The sequence below is a fragment of the Episyrphus balteatus genome, chromosome 3 (assembly GCF_945859705.1).
Source record: "Episyrphus balteatus chromosome 3, idEpiBalt1.1, whole genome shotgun sequence".
Taxonomy (NCBI): domain Eukaryota; kingdom Metazoa; phylum Arthropoda; class Insecta; order Diptera; family Syrphidae; genus Episyrphus; species Episyrphus balteatus.
In genome coordinates, this window is record NC_079136.1 from 100,916,057 (window position 1) to 100,937,528 (window position 21,472).

Consider the following 21,472-nt stretch of genomic DNA (forward strand, 5'->3'; position numbering starts at 1 on the left):
TGCATAGCACAAAAACAATTAGGTGCACAGAAACAATAGGTATTTTAAATAGTATGTATTTTAATTTGTTCCACATAAACTGCCCACATAATGATATCTTGTGGGAAATGGATATTGCCAAAAAAGTTATTTTAATGTTTGAAAATTTGACGAAGCTAGATTAAGCTAGATTTTTTTTTTGCAATGGATGCATGTTAACACAGTGTTATTATTTACAAAAATTAATTATTACTTTAATATTTAAAGTAAAAAAAATAGTTTCGCATACAATTTAACATTTAATACATTTTTTAAATAACACTTAAAAACGAAAAAACAACAAATGAGAGTTATTTTCAGAAATAAAATAAAATATTTAAGTAGAATATAAACTAGTATTTCCTACTTTATCTTTTGCGCAAAATACAAATCAAATCCTAAATGACGTTTTCTTTCACACCACTGAGTATACTCCGGATTTACTCTATTTCTGGAGTGATGGAACGTAAATGAGAGTGAATTTTGATTTTGAACAGTGTTTGGAGTCATTTTTCTTTATAAAAAAAACCTTTTTAAAAAACAACAAGAAAGGCTAAAGAAAATATCAAATACTTACATAAGTGTGCGTGAGTCAACGTGCGAATAGGTGTAGATCTGACTAAAAATCATACAGTAAATTCGGAGTAATAAAATTAAAATTTTTTTACCCTTTTGTGGCGTGAAGGAACAAAAACCCTTAAAAAGTGCAAAAATAAATACTTAAAAAGTACTCTCAATGGAATAAAAGTAAACGAAATAGATAAGTTTAAGTAAAAAACTAAAATTGCTACCTTCTAATATCAAAAGCTTTATTTTATGACACTATGATAACTTGATAACATTTTTATATGAATGAAGTCTCTTAGATCCTTATTTAAAATAATACACACTTTGCATACATTTGTTTTAATTTTCTGATTGAAAACAATTCATAAATCAATCAATAAATTGAAGAAAAAAAAAACTATTGAAAACAAAAATCCAAAAACAAAAAGAAAATTACACAAGGTAAGTTTACAAAAATATATTTGTTTATTTATTTATTTTTTTATTTTTTCAGATTACCAATAAAAATAATGAAGAGAAACAAATTTAAAGAATAATATTATTGAGTGGTTAGAGAAGAGGTGAAATTATGGAAATATTATTTGACAACTTATTGCTAGACATCGTGCAACAATGAGAGTTTCAAAGGAGTATCCATTCATTTTATAGATAATGATTTTCATCTTGAGGAAGGATGTGGTAGAGGTACGGGTGATTGTATGAATATAATTTCAAACCGGGACGTCAAAGTTTAGATGTGGATTTTTTTTTTATAAAATTTCCCGAACCGCTATCGAATACCTTTCCGGTGTGGTCTTTCGTTAAGGCTTGGCCAAGACGGAAGGGTAACCGGTAGCGGTACGGGTAATTCGATGAAAAATAATCCACACCGAAACATTGATGTTCCAGTTTAGAATAAAGTGTGCAATTCTTTTGAAAAGGTATAAAGTGTTGCCGTTGTTTTTATTATTATTTTTTTTTTTTTTTAGATTTTAAGACATTTTTTAGAAAACTGCCCCTCCCGCCTAAACGGGGAGAGACAGAAACCCTCCCATAGTTAAAAATGATTGCATTGAACCCCACTACAAAAAAAAAAAACCGTTATCAATTCTTGGAACCTAAGTTATCCTCTATCCACTCGGATTTAGAATTTGACTTCTTAAGCAGATTAATGCAACTTATCAAGTTCTATAGTAAATAGAATTAAAGTTGTTAAAATGTCAATCTCAGTAAATCGACTAATTCAACAGATGGACTTAAGAATACCTAAATCCCTAAGCAGCTTTTAAATGTTCTATACTTGTTCCTTAATTAATAACAATTTAGATTTTTCTCGAAATTCGATTGATCAAAATAATTAATGATAGTAGCAAATTATTCAATTTTTCCTTTTACACTTGAAATGTGTCATATTATCGATAATTTAAAAACAATTAAAAAATCATATCACCTCAATAGTTTTGGTATCAGCAGTTTCTCTCATTTTATTTAAAAATAATTTTCAACTCAAATGATTTCTCTCTCAAAAGCTTTATTGCTTCAAAGTTTTTCTACTCAAGAGAAACTAATGACGTCACATAACTACAGAAATGAGTATTTTGTCGTTTACTTTTATAAAAGCCGCCTACAGAGACCAAACAATTACCAGTTTTCGTAAAGTGTTCATCTAGAGAAGAAGTAAGTAGAGACAACAATCGGTGTGGGTGACGTTTTAAATTCATTCCCAACTAAAAAATTATATATATATATATATAAATGGTGTTTATTTGAAACAATATTTCGGTGAATTGGTTGTTTTTAGAGTTGAATCATTTGTGTTTATCATAAATACTCAAAAAATTACAAGTGTAGCATAATTTCTTGCAGTGCTTTCTTTTTTATTCAATTAGTAGTTTTATTTTTACAATTTTGGGTGCGGTTAAAAAAAAATAACATATTTCTAGTTAAAGTACCGGATTCCAATTGTCTAACTGTAGTTAACCCAATTGGAATAATTCCATACCTTTTTTGCAACCTCAAATGTTGAAATAATTTCGCATTCCCTAACTGAATACCCGCAGTTCCCTAAAAAGAAAAAAAGATGACATCATCTTATTTTCGTATTGCTGGTGGTGTGGAAATTTTTATTTGTTGTTGGTTGATTCTCGTTTGTGCTACTTGTACTTCGTTCATTTGATGGTTCTGTAGCTGTAGCTACACGTCTAATTTAAGTTGAATCTGTTTGTGTTGATGTTGAATTTTTATATTATTACGAAAAGTTTATCTTATTCACAGACGCTGCTTCATCCCTATTGTAGTTTTAAAATTCATAAAATACATCGAAACTTGAATTAGCTCACACTGCTATAATTTGTTTAACTTTTCTAAATTTTGTTTTCTCTTTGTGGACTCTGGTCTTTGGTCATTTGCCGTAAAACTATTCATTTTTGTTCGTTACTTCTAGTCTGGAAGAGAGTACAGTCGTGCATCATTCAATGAAAACTACGCCAAGTAGATATTCACTAGCAGCTTTATCTTATGATCTCTAATAAATAAATGTTTTGTCAGTATCACGAGTTCATTTTGAATTAGTGTTTCATTGAAATACATTCTCTCTATAGACTTTTCGGTCTAAGGAAAATCTTTTCATTAGGCTCTATACCGGTTTCTCGCCACGTCAATGATCAAATTTGTATTCTATAGCTGTATTGGTCTACTTAGCTGACTCCCCTTTGATAATTATGTTTTTCTTTTGGTTTAGTCATTCTTGTATTTCAGCTTTCATATCTTCTGTCGTTTTATCTTGCCGGTTAAATGTTTGCTTTTGTATTTCAATAATACAAACAATTTAAGATTGCGATTTTGTTTGACATTGAAAAGTGAAAATTCTTAGGCAGATCTAAATGGCAGGCAGACAAATCGGTTCTGTTAAAATTTGATTGGAAAAACAATTTTATGGTCCATCTGCCGCCACTATTCAAAGATGGACTCTGTAGACCTCCACTAGTAAAAAAAAAAAGAGTTCAAATAGGTACCTACTAATTTTCAATTTCTCATTTTGTGGTGGAGCTATGGGTGGTAAACATATTTAGAGTTCAATACCAAATGATAAAATAATTAAATTCACTAAAAAAATTCTTAGAATTTATAATTAGGACCTAATTTGCTAAAAAATTTTCATTTTATAATTAGAACTCTATTTGTAAATAAAAAAAATTGTTTAACACACTAATTTCTCAGCCTAAACCCATTTTTCTCTTTTCCAACTTCGGAATTTCTTACTTCAAATGTTTGGATTTACAGCTATGGTTCTTAAAAACCATAAATTAAAAAAAAAATTCATACAAAACTTAATCTTATAAGAACATTTAAGCTTGATCTTATAAGTACCTTCCCCGCTCAATTGTCTCTTATATTTAATACCAACTCTTATAATATTTTATTTGAAAATACATGCATATTTCGTTTAAGTACCTACCTCATTGAAATCTATCCTTTAAAGTTAAGGAAAAAGCTTTAATATAAGCGATTTCTTGTGTTTCGTGCTCTAAATGGCTTTATTGCAATTATTATTGTTTTCTAAAAATTTAATTTATTTAATCAATATTTTTAATGTCAGTTAATCATCTCATAACTATTACTTTTTTTTAATAAGATGTAATTCTTTTGAGGACTTAAGGTGGTTTTCAAAGCTGCACAACCCGCATGAGTAGCTCTTAAAATAAAGCACTTGTCTTTTTTCCATTTTCGCTTGCGAAGAAGTTAATTTTGTATACAATTGCCAGAGCCATTTTTAAAAACAATTTTGTATCTATACATATTTCCGTCAATTTATTCGTTAAAAAAACGACCAATCTTAGAAAAGAAGTAATGTTTATATTGTTGTTGATTAGATGGATTTAATTCCTGCGAAAAATTTGTTCCCAACGTCGTTAAATTCCAACGGAAACTTTTCAAATGAAAAAAACCATTTTATATTGATACGAGATTGAAGAATAAAAACACGATAACGTGTTTTTTCCTAGTCACGTATTTGTTTTTTTCAAGTCGTAAAAATCATAAAACAATTTTCATTCAATGAATATCTCTTTCACAAGGTTCCTAAACCGAAAACATTGGGTAGATAGTTTGCCTAATCTAAGCTTATTGCAATTGCACGAACAATTTTCTTTTCATAGCCATAAGTAGGTATGATATTTTTAAAAATCACACCCACTGCTGCCACCACTTTTTATTATAATGGAACTTAAGTCTGTCATCTCAATCTCATCCATCTCTTGCAAAGTAGGCCATTCAAAAGTTTTCATTCATTGAATATTCTTCTACTTTTATCATTGCAACCTTACAAAATAGTTTGTACTGCAGCATTCTATACAAACAAAAAAACTTGACTTTTAGTCATTCATATCGGAATTCTTTACATTTTTCAATAATAAATTGCAGTGTGGGTCATGAAAAGATGAATGAATCATTAAACTAAAGATCATTTGTAAAATGATTCAGTATAATTCATTACAATGAGTCTTTTGTTCTATGACTCTTGATGTGAGGTTACAAATCAACAAACAACTTGCTAAATCAAAAAGCAAATATTTCTTCATCTCAAAATTCTACAAAGTTTTTGATGTTCTTTTGTGGATATCACCAAAAAACAAACAATTTTACCAAATAATGTAGAATGTTTTCAGTTTCTTGTCTTTCCAGAAATAAATACCACTTAAAATAATGAACAAAACACATAAAAATTTCCTAGCTAACATACTCGCTCGTGTCAAGAAATCATATACCTTCCTCCTATGTACAAATTGAAACCAACCCAATTTTCAATCGCACATTTTCTCACAATATACATAATGTACGTTTTCCAGCCTTAGTTTTTTTTTTTTTTAATTTTATGAATGGCGCAGTAGATATCGAATCTAAAAAGAACTAAACTTTTGTTGTGGTCTAATATCATCTACCAAAGGCTAAAACGAATTAAGTCTATAGAAAGAGAAAAATTGAATGCCTTTTCCCATGTGGAACTATTTTTCTTTTTTTTTTAAATCTTAATGATGTATGATGTCATAGATTACATGTAGGCGCCTCTATTTCTCCCGTGCGATATAAAACTAGATACAAAATAAAAATAATCCGATGATGTAATAATATTCCAGAACAGATAGTGATTTTTTTGGAGGGTTAACTCAAAGGGAGGCCAATTTATTAATCAAGGTTTTTTTTATGTTATGATTGTAGTTTTTAGCGTTTGACCTCCATTAGGGTGGAAAAATGATTAAGTACTTTCAAAACTACTTTAACTAATTTTGTTGAAATATTTATAAACCAGAAAACAATTTGAGTTATGATTGTAAATAAATAATAATAATTTGTGTATTCTTTTTTCTTCCAGATATAACATTTGAATTAAAAAAAACATCACAATGAGTTCAGCCGAATACTACCCATTCAAGGTGAGTTGAATTTAATTAAAAATAAAATTATATTTTATTTACCTATTAGATTTTTGTAGCTAAAAAAACTTTATTACTTGAGTTGAAGATAACAAAAATTCATTAATGATCATTACTTAAAGGTTAACGAAAAAAGAATTATTCATGAGTGCAGTTGCATCTGTTTGTTTCTATGTACTTTATCCTATTAAAATCTTATTTTCGTAACGCAGGTACAACCATAAATAAAAGTATCTTTATTTTAAAGAACAAATATTAAACAATCTTTATTTAGAGAAAAATAATTTAGGAATGAAAATGATTACTAAACAAACTTGATTTATAAATCAATAAGTAAATTAATCTAAAGTATAACAACAAGTAAATAAGTGTAAAGAAATATATAACTAACTATTAGTTTCCAACATATCCTTCTAAAATGTTTAACTTATTTGTTTTCAATGGGAACTATCGGTAATCTCCAGTGAAATGGTCCCTTCCCTCACATAAATATTATATTGCCACATCCTGCATCAGTAAATACTTAAGTATTGGATCGTCCTAAAACGAAAAAGTTCCAAAAAAATCATTGAAAATTAAAAAAAAAAAAATTGAATAATGTTTGCTTTATTTGCTTTTGCTTGGCCATAGGCCGAGTATATTATCTTATGCACAAAAAGTTATGCCATCATTTTTGAAAATTCGGTGCGGCCTTTGAAATCACTGCCATACCTTCTTTTGTTGTTTAATTGATAACAACGTATTAAAAAGCCGGCAGGTCGGTTTTATTTTGGTCTTTAGTTGTTATCATTGTGATAACCAGTTAATGTGCAAAAAATAATAAGATAAGGTTTTGCATTTCAACTAAATATAGATCATGAGTAAAACTCTCGAAATCAACTGGATGTGATAAAGATGGTGTGCATACTTATGATGAATTGATATATGTATTTTTTGAATTTTGTCTTGATCCTTCGTTTATGTGAGGCAGATTGGATTATGAATAATTTCACCACTTTTATTGGTATATTATATTATACACCAAACCGTATGACACTTTTTGAGGTTTTCTCCCTTATCACTAAAGACTCATTATTATTGTCAAAAATTGGGACTGAAAAAATATCAATTATGTATGGGATATATTATAACAGTGTAATTGCTAACTGCTAACTTTACAAAGAAATCAATAAATCAATCTGTCACTGACTTACTTAACTACACAACTTAAGTGAATAAGAGATTAATCATGTCAATCGATACATTACATATATGGATTTGGAAAATTAATTATTGTGGCAAACATTCATATGTGTAATAGCAAGTATGGCATTTGGATTCAAAAAAGATGCAATAAATTTTAGTTGTTGCACTGTTCAATAAAGTATTTAGAAGCTTTAAATTCAGAAACGTGAAATATAACTTTCTAAACGCATTAACAGCCCTATTTTATTGTTTTCAACACTGTCTTATATTTCATTATTTATTGGAATAAGTAATATGTATTCGAAAAAAAATTAAGCTTGAAAGTGTTCTGCTGTCTAAGTCCTTGACCTTAATCGGAGGGCTTAATTGTTCTAAAAAAAAGCTCTTTTTAATGACTATATGAACATTACAAGCTTGTGCTTGTTTCTAAAACCAATTTATATATCGATTAAGAGACTTTAGGACTATTATATTTCATATCAGTTATATTAAGATAAATAAAATCAGGAAAATCGCCCTTCTCGTGTCGGACGAACGACAACATACTTTACGTTTTGTTTATTTTTTGTTTTATAACATCGGAAATAAAAAATTTCATAGCATTCGAAATTTCACAACAGGAAAACAGAAGTGTCTCCAAATAAAATAAATCACGAAATGATATCACAAAATTGAATTTAAGGTGATTCCCTCAATATTTGTGCTGTATGATGTCAGTGATTCGTTTTTTTACATTAGTATCATTTTAATTTTTGCTGAGGAATTTATTTTTTTGTACTTTGGATCTTCACCTTTATAAAATAAAATGTTAAAAAAATATCTTTAATATTTTGTTTGTCCATGAACTTCAGTCCAATTCTTCACAACTCTAATTTCGTCACACTAAAATAATTAATCTAAGAGCGGAAACATAAACTTGAAATATGTTTAAAAAAGACACAAAAATAATAACCAGGAAAAAATAATAGTTTTACATTTTATATATATTAGAAACTTATTGCGTATCGGTATCATAACTTTTTTTTCATCGTTGAATCATGCGCCAGTAATTAAATGATGCTTTGTAGTTATGAGGACCTACCTATCCAAAGAATTTGAAATAAATTGTCAATTGTGACATTGTGAGACTTAATTCAAAGTGTCGTCACGTAATTTCTTAATCATAGTCGAACCATGATGATAAGTTTGCAGTGGGTATTTTTCTTATTGTGTTAATTTTTTTTTTAAGTAAACATCACTGACTAGTTTCATATAAAAATAACATTTGCAAAAGATGATGTCATAGATAGCTCAATCGAATACATTTTCTTAGAAGCTTAGTAAGAAAACAAATACAGCATTGATATGTTTTTATATGAATGACTAATTCTTTCAGCCGATCTTACAACGAATAGTTTTAAGTGATGTAATAGTAACAAAAGCCGACGAGGTGCGTTCAGGTGTTTTTTTTTTTTTTTTTGTGTAGCAAATGATAATTCAATGGTTCAATCCACATCTAAGCTTTTTTATTAAGCATAGTTAATGTTTCTAGTCTAAAGGTAGCAAATGGTTATGAAAAAAATAATAATTTGAATCGGGGACTTAATTTAATAATTTACCTTGGCTTTATTCTCAATCCGTGGGAGCCATTATAACTCAAATAAAGTTATGAATAAATCAAAGCCAGGTTTTCACAATATCTAAACAAAATACTATGTTAGAAAATGAAGAACATAATATAAAAATTACAATTTTTAATAGTGCTCATGCAACATACGGCTTAATTTTAATAACTCCGACAAGTTCCCCCCTCTTCACTCACTTTAATTAATCAAGTCCCAACTTAAAAAATTAAAGTTTATTAAGGTTTTGCAGCAAAAATAATTATTCAAACGTCGAATACCAATGTACATATAACCTCTTCCTTAGAACAAAATTACTAAACAAATGTTTTGTTTATTTTATAGTGCACCCCAACTGTATACCCAGCTGATCCATTCGATCCAATTGAAGATGCTGCCACCCTCCGTAAAGCAATGAAGGGTTTCGGCACCGATGAGAAAGCTGTTATTGAAGTTTTGGCCCGTCGTGGCATTGTCCAACGTTTAGAAATTGCCGAATCCTTCAAGACCTCCTATGGTAAGGATTTGATTTCGGACCTTAAATCTGAACTGGGTGGCAAATTCGAAGATGTTATTATTGCCCTTATGACTCCCCTGCCACAATTCTATGCCCAAGAATTGCACGATGCTGTCGCTGGTATTGGTACTGACGAGGAAGCAATTATTGAAATTCTCTGCACCTTGTCCAACTATGGTATCAAGACAATCAGTCAATTCTATGAACAGAGCTTTGGCAAATCTCTAGAATCAGACCTTAAAGGTGACACAAGTGGACATTTTAAGCGTTTGTGTGTCTCCTTGGTGCAGGGTAATCGTGATGAAAATCAGGTAAATAGTATCCAAATCTTTTATTTATTTTATTTAATAATTTTGTTGTTAATTTTAGGGAGTTGATGAAGCAGCAGCTGTAGCTGATGCTACCGCTTTATTCGAAGCTGGTGAAGGCCAATGGGGTACTGATGAATCTGTTTTCAATTCCATCCTGATCACAAGATCATACCAACAACTTAGACAGATTTTCCTCGAATACGAAAACATTGCTGGTCATGAAATCGAGAAAGCTATTAAGCGTGAATTCAGCGGACCAATTGAGAAGGGATTTTTGGCAATTGGTAATAACAAAATCATTAAAAAATTCATATTCATAGTAAACAATTTTTTAAACAAAAAAAATCTCTTTTTTTTTTAGTCAAGTGCTGCAAATCAAAAGTAGACTATTTCGCTGAGCGACTTTATGATTCAATGCACGGCATTGGAACCAAAGACAAAACTCTCATTCGTATTATTGTCAGCCGATCTGAAATCGATTTGGGTGATATTAAAGAAGCATTCCAAAATAAATACGGAAAGAGTTTGGAATCGTGGATTAAGGTAAATTTTGTTAATATGTTATTATTACTTGTGTAGTCTTTTTATATAATTTGGTGCTTCGGTTTGTTTTGTTTTGTTTTTCTTTTTATTTAATTATCCGCATGATGGCTGATTATTTGTAGGAACATTATTATTTAGTACTTTTTATGATTACTTTAATTTATTTTGCATTCACAAAACTCGATTGGATGAGGCAAACATAAAAGGGTGCATCAAGATCTATATTATATAACAATTGCTTAGTATTTATGCTGAGATTTAACAAAACAAAAAATAAAATTATTTAATTAAAATATTTCTACGAAAAAAAAAATTAAGTTCATAGATTAAAATATCAAGTTGTTTCGTTCTATTAATCTACATTTTCTTTAACTTACTAACATCTTTTGATAAGTTGCTGAATTAATATGTTTCTTAGTACAATACTAATGGGAACCCAAACACAAAAATAACAAGCTTTCCTAATAAAGGTCTCGATACTAAAATATCGTGTTTGCTCTTTTAAACAGCAGTTAATAACGTCGCAGAAAAAATATTCGAATGTTTGATTTTAATATCGTATTAAAAATACGGTTTCGCAAAACAAATTTTAACGAGTCTTTCGAACTGCAAAGTTATATTTTTCGGGCTGTAAGGTTTTGAAACTTAAAAAGTGAATGTATCTACGCTTAACTAAACTAATTTAAAACATTGAAAGTACAAAATTTCATTTTTTTTTTCTGATGCGACTACAAATTAATATTTTTGGCTGCCTTAACATGGTAAAGCAATAAGTTTTCCCGCAAGTTATTTAAAATTTTTGCAATTGAATTTTGTTAAGAATGTTTGAAATTGTTAGCCAAGTCAATTTTGAATACTTTTTTTTAAATATCCTTAAAATATACATACTTTCGTTTCATCTAATGATTAGGGAACCATTTACTGTACATAAAATAAGATTTAAAAATTAATTGTAATAATTAATTTTTTTGATGGAGTTAATTATTTAGAGTTCAATAATTTTGTTTCGATTTATAAAATGAAATTGCACATTCCTATGTGAATAAATAAAACAGTAAGTTGTACCTAGCTGGCTTATATACATAAGTATGTAGTATGTAAATTAAATAGTGACTATAAAACTTACAGCTTACAGCTCAATTAAGAAACGGATAAATATTGAAGTTTTTTTTTTCACTGTACAACAATAAACACATCAATTTGATGAAATTCTTTTTTTTAAGTTGAGAATTATCTTCTACAGAATTGCTCTAAGTTCGTTAAAATTTGATATCAAAGATTTGTACCGTTTTATGAGTCAACAGCTCGATTTCAGTTTTTGCTTATCAAATAATAATAGTCAACAAGAATGAGTGTTAATTGCTACTTATCAATTTATCAGTTTTATTACTCTGAATTTTAAGGTTAGTGGATATTCACCAGTTCTCCTCAAACTTGCCAATCGCTTTGCGAGTATGAATGTGATATAAAATATGTTTGCTTTTAAAATGCCCTAACCGTTTCTGTAGTTTTCAATTTTGTGTTAAGAGTCTCATTTTCACGGAGGAGTGAACAATCGATAGCAAAATTATGAATTTTTATCAATAAATTCTATAATTTTATAATCCAAAAGATTTATTATTTCGATCAAAATAAAGAAAATTCGTAGATACAAGAAAACGCGTTTAAATAATATTTCATAAGTCGTTTTATAAATTATGTCCTTGTAGAAACTATTTCCAAACTTTTAAAAAAGTCCATTCAATTAAAAAAAAAAATAAACTAATATAGTAAGCAAAAACTTCACCCAGATAAAGTCTTACACAAACTGCGTTTAAATCCCAACTAATAAAAATAAAACAAAAAGATCTATTAGAAAATTTCAAAAAACAAAAATGGTTGAATGGTAAAGAATTTTCAAACGAAAAGATTCAATCAAATCGGCCTTATATACGCATACTGAAAATCAATTCTAAATTATCAGAATCAAATTGTTCAAAGGAAAACTCCTTTTTTTCATTGCCGGCTAACCTCACAGCAAAAAACACACAACTACTCCAAATAAATGTTCTAATTTTCCAATTTTCACGCAACCTTTAATTGAAAAAAAAACGCTCGTCCTTAAAATCGAATAAAAATGCTTTTAAACAAATTTGGTGTCTGCCATAATACTCGTAAATATTAAAATAAAAAAAATATTAGAATATTGTGGTATTAAAATGAATAAAAAACAAAACATCCAAACAATATACCTAATAAGCAAATAAAAAAAATAATTATATTCGATTTTTCAGGGCGATACTTCTGGAGATTACAAACGATCCCTTTTGGCAATTGTTGGATACTAAAATTTAAAATAAAGCAACCACCAACGCCATTTCAGTATAAGTGCAAATTGAATCTTCTCCTTTCATCTCAAATAAAACTAAACGAAAGTTAACAAACTATGAATATTTGATTTTAGACAGCAAATAGAAACTTCTAAGGACTGCAATTTTTTATTAATAAATAAGCGCTTATTCTAAGCTTAGCTTTGATAGCTTGATAGCACAAAATGGGATATTTTAATTAATTAAAAATAAAACAAGTTGTATACAATTTTCTGTCCAATCCCATTCTAATTGTGTTGTCTGTATTCAGATTTGTAATATCTTTTGTAATAATGTACAATTAAAAGTTTAAATATATATATTTTAAAAAATTTAAAGCTAATAATGCCTTTTTCTTTTTAACTTATTCGCCTTTTTCTTTAATTCTTTTACTAAAACCAATATTTCGTAAATAATCTGTTCTCATTTTTCATTACTATAAATCATATACCTACATACAAACATAAACACACTATTAAATCATTAACTAGTTGTAAATAACTTTAATGAATACGAATTGAATCAGGAAAGTTAGTGTTAAAAAAATAGCAGTTAGGAAAAACTATAAAAAACAAAAAATGAAATTTTAAATAAATAATTGCAAGTAGAGTTCCAGTGCATATCATGGATTGATGAAAAAAAAATCAAATTTGGGTTGTCTTCCGCTACGTGTTATTAAAAATAAAAAATTTCTAATTTTTTGAATAATATGAAGTTATTCTTTTGACTCCTCTTTGGAATCCGACGATATAAAATTGTACAGATTTTCATGTTTTTTTTTTTTCTTCATATATCCAGAGTATGTACTAGAATTCCGATTTCAATAAATTTTCGAAAAAGACTGTCTTTTATTTATATACAAAAAAGGCTTTTATATTTTTGTGCTAATCTTATTGGTTGCTAAAACACTATGTTACGAGTATGCTTCTTTATACATACACATTATTTACTAAAATGTTTCGCAAAAAAGCACATAATAATCAATTTGCAAAACAAAAATCAAGCAAAAAAAAAAAAACAATAAATAATCTTTTCAGGAGGATTACGAAAGTGTAAATGGATATGCTCTTGCCACTGTCGTGGCCTGGTAGAAAGGAAACTGTTATCGAATTCCACAACATTTCTACTTAAATTACTCAGCTCTAACGCTTCAAAATGTATTACTTATACACATTAATTCCAAACAAAAGCTTTTTTATTTAAATTTTAATCTAACAAAAAAAATATGTGTTTATTGTTTTAAACATGTTACATTATACATTTATATACATATACAATTATACTTATGTTTTATTCAAACCGAGAAATACATTTATACAAGGTTTGAATCCAATTTATAAATAAAAATATTTATTTTAAACAAATTTTCAACATAGTGTTTGTATGCAACCAAATATTTGTATTTATTTTTTTTTTTTTTTCAATTCACAAATTCATAAATGTTTTCACAAGTTCAAATTATTTTTCATGCTCATGTCTCATTTTTTGTAGGAAAAACAAATTGAATTAAAAATATACATAAAGCTTCAGAAATTTGTATATTAGTTTTCCTTCATTTATCAACCAAATATTACAAGTTGTGAATAAAAAAGTACAAACACATTTCGAGTTTGCAAGGTTCAAAAGTTTGTATTATGCAAAAATTTTGGCGATAGTGAAAGATTGAATTGAATGATTAAAGTAAACTCATGTTCAGAGTTGTAATCAAGAAGATTACAATTCAGACGGCTTTCGAATCATGGATTCATTGAATTAAGAAAGCATTTTTACCATAAATTAAGAGACAAACTCTGAGTTAAAATAATTCAGAAAAATTCTTACTTCGTAAAATTCACCATGCAGTTCCAAATTAACAAATATTTTATTTCCGCTTTAATTTTAAAGCATAACGCTCATTCGTATGTTCATCTGTCTTTGTAAATATTACCAAAATATATTGTATATTTTCTAAATACAAAACTTAAGTTGTTATGTAATGTAAAATATTTTTACAGGATGATTGTGAAACCGACATTGGATACTTGCTTGCCACTGTTGTGGCTTGGTAGAAAACAACCGTTCCATTTGTAAATGCATATCGAACAAACATTTATTTAAATTGAAGGCGATAAACATGCCGGTTGTATTTATTACTTTATTATTACACATAATATTTTATTTGTCTAAAAAATATAATTTATAAAAAATATATATTTGAAAGAAGAAAACGATTTTTTTTACAAACTTACAACAATGGTTTTATATTTGAATTTTTTCAATAGTTTTTGGTTAATCAGCTGTTGGAAAAAACTGAATTCAATGTTTTATAACAGCTTCATTTTTGTCTTTGACAATGTGGCAACTTATTATGCCGTGACTTAAGTGTCGAGCTTCATGTTTAAGTTCAACGAATTCGAAGAAGAATATTCTTCCGGAATGTGGATACAAATGGAAACTATTCCATGGTGTTCGCTCTTGTAGAATTTTGAAAACATACACGATGCGTAAAAGCCGACTCTGATACACTTTTCAATCTCTTTTTAAGTAAACCGAAAGTTAAATTTGAAGGTACAAAGTACTTATCAGTGAAAATAGAAAAGTTTACGCAACAAATCGAAATATTAAGATCTTAGTACATAGGTAAATAAGGAACGAAATTTTAAAGACGGTATCCGAAAATGATTACTTTTGCAATTTTGTTTTAAACTTAAGAGAGGATTTCTTTAAAAAAAACTTTAAGTTAGTTTATTTTTTCACACATGCACTCATTACTAAAGTATTAAGACTACATTCACCAACATATATTGCTAAAAAACACATACATATATGTACATAATTTCAATTTCAAAGATCCAAATACCCAATCCATTAAATTGATTTTTTCAGGATGATTCTGAAAGTGACATTGGATATCTACTTGCCACTGTCGTGGCTTGGTAGAGAGACAGTACCAATTCTAGAAGTTTCATCTTCCAAATTATTCAGCTGTAGTGCCTCAGAACAAAATACAAAGTGCTTATTGTTTATTAAATAAGTTAAACTTACCAACAAAAATATAAAATGTTACCTATGAACTTTTCAAAAATCATTCATATTGCAAACTTTAATGTGCTTAAATCCTTACAGATAAATAAATTGTAATGACAAGTAATGTCTTTTTTTTTTCTTTTAATTGCTTTGAATTCTATCAGCGTCACATCATATCTCACTTTTATTCAGCCAAAGGCATTTTCTATTATGTATATAAAGTAGTTTTTGAAAAAAAAAACACTAAAAAAATATTTATGTATATCATTTTACTAACATCATCCATCCAATTCATATACACAAAATTCTTTTTAATTAAAACGAAACATCAACAAAATATCGTTCTTTTACAGGATGATTGTGATTCTGATGTAGGACATTGTCTTGCAACACTTACCGCCTGGTAAACTGATTTGAAATCCTGCGTCCTTTGGTATCAAATGCCAAATATTTTTTTAACCTTAAGAAAAATAGAGAACAAATAAATATTTATGAAAACGATCTTATTGTATTTTTGTATGAAAAAAAAAAAAATTATTTAAAAAATCCCTATAAAAACAATTTGGGAACATCAGTTAAGTTCTGTGAAAGCTTCAATCATCTTGTATCTAAAATCGACCCTGCTATGGTGACTGTGAACAAATAGAAAACTATTTTCAGTTTAATTCACATAAACTTTCTCTTCAAACAAAATTAACTATGTGTAGTTTGAAAACTTATATTTTATGGAAAATTTTGGTAGTGATATGCTTGTTTTTTCATTGATTATGTTGTGAATATTAATTTGAAATAAAGATTTTTTTTTAAAGATATAAAGTGATTTGTTTTATTTTTTGTTTTAAATATTCATTTTTATTTTCTTTACAGGATGATGTATCTGGTGACTATCAAAGAGTTTTAGTACAACTAGCTTCATATTGAACGAACTAAATTCAATTTTTAAAATTGTTGGTCTATTACGTGTCCTCTATTAAGAAATATATGTTTTGTTACTAAAAATACAAATTAAATAAAATGTTTTAATTCTATGAAACCAATTTTTTTAAGGGCAGGAACATAATCAGAAAGTTAACATCAGTTAACGAATGTGGGTTTTCGAAATAAGATTTAGGCATCACCATTATTGCGATCAATTGATAGTTGATAAAAATTAAAAATTTCGAAATCTTCACCATTGTTGCGATTTACAAAGATCATTTGATAGTTTATAAAAATTAAATTTTGGTATCTTATTACTTAATTTACAAAAGTTTTGAAAACAAAGAATGGTACCCTCCATTATTAGTTGAAACCTAATTGAAAAATTTCATTAAAAAGTTGCCCAATTTTCTTATACATTAGTTTTTAAAACACAAAATTTCAGTATTTATCAACTATAAATTATTGATAGTTGTAAATCGCAATACGATTGCTTATTAGTTAATTCACAAAAGCTTTGAAAACATAGAATGGTGATTTCCGTTATAATTTGAAATGTATTTGAAAAAGTTGACCAGTTTTCCAATAAAATTTTAAAACACCAAATTTCAAATTGATAGTTCAAAATCGCAATACGTATAACTTTGTCGAACACTTTTTTACGACAAAACTTTCAACATGGATTTCTCGTCCTGGTCCTCCATGTACTGCCATCGAAACGATTTTTTTCCTGTGAAAAAAATTGTGTGAAAAAAAATCGTTAGTTTAAAACCATAGCTTGTTTGCCGAAGATTAGCCTAGCTTTTATTTACGCTATCTTACCCTTAGTTTAAAAACTAAAGATACATTATTTATTCACCTTAAAAAAAAATAGTACGCATACACCACAGTGACCTTTTTAAATTTATAATTTAAAAAAATTAAATCCACTGGTGTGGGCCTCAGCCTCAGTGGCTGAGCGACGTCGCTCTGTTCTATTTTTATTGAATTCCTGAGCGCCGAATTACATTATACTCTAAATTAATACGACCCGGCCTAAATTATGGTTTCTTGTACAAATTATTGATTTAATATACATATTATATAATTTTTATTTAAAATTTAAAAAAATAAATGGGCACCTACAGGAATCCAACCTAGGACTCCAGAGTGACTACAATCTTTGTGTGTTTAAGAAGCCACAGTCTAATCGGATGGATCGATTCTCTTAAACTTGGTATGTAGCAGTTTTTGGAGATTGTGCAGAAAAAAATTTTTCCCTAGACCTGTTATCACTATTTTTTTCAAGGAAATTGTCCATTTTTCGCTTGTCACACAAACAATTACAAAAAAAATTACTCTCATTATGTTCTCATCACTCCAGAAAAAGGAGTAAAAATTTAGAGTACTCCTTAATAGAGTGAAAGAAAACGACATAACGTCGGTGAAACCAGAAAAGTGTGTAACTCCATTTTAGCAAATTTTATAGGGGAGCAAAAAAACAAAATCGTTTTGAAGGCATTTGTATGAGTTTTCATTTTCTAATTTGATAATAAAATAAAAACTATGAACTTTAAGGGGATTCCCAGTTTAAGGAACGGTAGATATCAGGTTTGTCCTTAGAGGATATAATATATGGAGTGCTTGTTCCTGTACCTAATACATTGTAACGCCATATACATGGATAGGGGTCGCTGACTTCGTTTTTCAGTGCGAGTCCGGTTCCGCAGCTGTAAATAAACACGCTTGTTGATGACAGCCATCTAATGAAAATAAAATGGAGGCATGCACTCATCGAAAAACTTAAAGAAATTAGAGCCCTCTATAAAAGCTTCCTCTAAGGATTTGTCTAACATATGGCATTCAAATCTAATTTTCAGAAAATTTGGAGTTACACACTTTTCTGGTTTCACCGACGATAAGTTCTTTTGCTCCACGTAAGGTGATTATCAAAGTGACGATCACCTTTTTGTTATGGATTGTGGGTGACAGCTAGTTATGTGTCACTTTCACTTTCTATTTTAATTGCAATCCTCAACGCCGCACCTCATTATATTAAAAAATTATACGAACATTTTAGTTCGTTGAGTAAAATATGGTTTCTTGTGCAGAAAAAATATAAAATATTTAATATTAATTAAGAAATAAAAAAAAAAATTGGGGACCGGTAGGGATCTAACCTCAATCTTCCCCGTGTGAGTCGAATACTCATCGAAATCTCTGTACTTAAGGGGTAATAACACCTTGTAAACCACGAAATCGTGGTGTAAACTACACGCTTGTGTAGTTTAATAATACTATTCCCTAGTGAAGTACGTAGGATTTTTTTGAAATAGTATTATTAAGGGTACGGCCACGTCCTGAGCGTCTGAGCGGCTGAGCATCAATCCTGAGCGGCAAAACTAAATTAGAACGTATGAAAATGTATGGGGGTGGCCACATACACCCTGAGCGGCTGAGCGGCAATCCTGAGCGGCTGAGCGTCAATCCTGAGTGTCTGAGCGACGTCGCTCAGCCGCTCCGCTCTGTTCTATTTTTTTTTTAAATCCTGATCGACGAACTACATTATATTCTAAATTACCACGAACATTTTAGTAAATGGTGAAAATTATTCAAAAGAGAAGAAAAATATTTAAAAAATATAATTTTTTTTCGTTAAAATAAAAAAAAAAAATAAAAAGGCCCCGACAGGAATCGAACCTCGGAGTCGAATCGTTGTCTGTTTAAGCAGCTATAGCCTAAACGGATGGATCAATTCTCTTCAAACTTGGTATGTAGCAGTTTTTGCAGATGATTTTATGGAATTAATTTTTTTAGAACCTTATATAACCATACCTGTGATGCACCTATTCTTGAAAATTATAATTTTCTCAAAAACTCTTTTAACGATTAAAATTAAAAAAATTAAGTGTGGGTTCTTGGACAAGGCCTATCTTTTAACAAAAAAAGATTTTTTCGAAAGTCATTATTAACGGTACCTGTCATAGAACAGTTTTTTTAAACTCTGAATTTCTCTAAAAACAGCTTATTAAATTTTATTGAATTTTTTTTATACAAAAGCATTCAAATAGTCTTAGTTTAAATCAAAAATAAAATTATGAAGAAATGCATTTTTGGATTTTTGAAAAAATGTTGAATTTCTTTTTTTTTTTTGAAAAATCAAATTTTCCAAAACAGGTCATTAGAATCTTTTGAAATTTAGGTTTTAGGCTTTGATCTATATTAACTACAATATGGCATACCAACTTTATTTTATTTATAATTATAAAATAAAAAAAAATAGGCACTTCTGGGAATCGAACCTGGGGCTCCCGCGTGCGAGCCGAATACTCATCGATAATTTTGCACTTGTAGGGTTTTGAAATTGCCGCTCAGGATCGCCGCTCAGGACGTGGCCACCTCGTCGCTCAGGATTGACGCTCAGCCGCTCAGACGCTCAGCCGCTCAGGACGTGGCCGTAGCCTAAGCTACAATTTTCAAAAATTTCAGCCCGATAGGTTCTAAACTGTAGGAGTTAATTGGTCACCCGATGGAACCACAGGATTTTGCTATCATCCTGAACTACACAGCCATTTAAAAAATTTCACATCACTAAAAAATTTTTACATTAGCCTGTTCTGTTACCTATTAATACACTTAATTAAATTAAACAAACACCAAAAGAAAATAATATTTCTTCTTTGTTTTATACGCTGATGAAAATGACGCTCGATTTCATGGTTTACAAGGTGTTATTACCCCTTAAAGGGTTTTGGTGAACACTTTACTCAGAGCAAAGAATAGGTGATGGTCAAAAGTGACAATCAAAAAGATGACAATCACCTATCAGCTATCACCTTAGCCGATTCCACCCCTGTGTTAAATTTTGGACAAAAGTGCAATGGTGTTGCATGAAAAGTGTTAAGCAAGCATTCAATGCACTTTTTTTCAAACATTTTCAAAACGGTTGAACAAAAATGTCTTTGGTAGATTTGGGGCAAACGTGCAATCGTGTTGCATTGGAAGTGGTAAAAACAGTTGCAAACCAAAGCCTATGGTACATTTTGGACAAAAGTGCAATGGTTTTGCATTAAAAGTGGTAAAAATACATTCAATGCACTTTATTTCCAAAATTGTTCAAAACGGTTGAACTCCAAAGTCTATGGTAAAGTATGGAGCAAAGTGCGATGATGTTGCAAGAAAAGTGTTAAAAATGCATTCAGTTTACTTTTTCCAAAATTGTTCAAAACTTTTGAACACCAAAGTCTGTGGTAAATTTTTGACGAAAGTGATTTGCTGTCGCATGAATTGAAAAGTGTCAAGATAAGATGTCTTTATCGATGGATTTGGTGGAAATTTTTCCAAATATATTTTTTTTCAGCAGATTTTTTCTCGAAAATACGGAAGAATAAAATTTAATTTTTAATACCTAAATGCATAGACCTGGGGTCGAATTACGGCACCTGCTTACTATCATACGTTAACGTTTTGACTATTTCTGTCTCTACTTAATTATTAGAAAACGATAGGGACACATAGCTATATACTATTCGTTAACGAACGTTTGCCGTAATTCGACCCCTGGTTACTGTGAACAGTGTGAACTCATAAGTATCTGTAAACTAACCAACTTATTTCGAGACCTTGATATGGTTACAAAAAAATATAAGCTTCGCAGGTTCCAAAGAAATCATAAAAATCTAGATTAAAATTTCAGGAAGTCTTGCAGTATTTTTCAATAACGCATTATTTAATTACCTATATTTTTAATTTTATTAAAATCACAGTACACTTTATAATGTCGTTTTCGATTGGTTTCACTCAAGGATTCCCTCATTCTGAAATCCCATATTATAACAGTCTGAATCGCTTCCACTCAATTCTGAAATTTTATACCTGTATTTTTTTATAATTTTAATTTAAGAAAGTTCCAAATGACTAACGAAAAACTTGAGACAAATCCTCTTATAAACAGCCCCAACAAAAAAAAGCACGTATACGCCACAGTGTCTGTGGACAACGTGCAAATAGTGTGTATTACAACTTTGAGCTTACACCTAAATCGAAATTAAATAATACTTGCATTCAA

At 29.1% G+C, this 21,472-nt stretch overlaps 1 protein-coding gene across 8 annotated transcripts in view; it reads left to right on the forward strand.

The window, feature by feature from the left end:
* Positions 1-2,168: 2,168 nt before the first annotated feature.
* Positions 2,169-21,472, forward strand: part of LOC129913423 (annexin B9) — a 206,492-nt gene continuing 187,188 nt past the window's right edge. Inside the window, exons 1-7 of one of the 8 annotated variants that reach the window (XR_008772048.1) lie at positions 2,169-2,241; positions 5,936-5,996; positions 9,128-9,610; positions 9,669-9,894; positions 9,972-10,153; positions 13,539-13,658; positions 15,367-15,631. Coding sequence is in view for 7 of the 8 variants with exons in the window: in XM_055992089.1 (XP_055848064.1) it covers positions 5,967-5,996; positions 9,128-9,610; positions 9,669-9,894; positions 9,972-10,153; positions 14,496-14,549 (975 nt within the window). In the remaining variant the exon portion in view is untranslated. Of the gene's footprint in view, positions 2,242-5,935; positions 5,997-9,127; positions 9,611-9,668; positions 9,895-9,971; positions 10,154-12,426; positions 12,840-13,538; positions 14,557-15,366; positions 15,632-15,860; positions 16,009-16,374; positions 16,541-21,472 lie in introns of those variants that run through there. The other 7 variants (XM_055992089.1, XM_055992083.1, XM_055992086.1 and 4 more) reach the window with 7 other exon arrangements.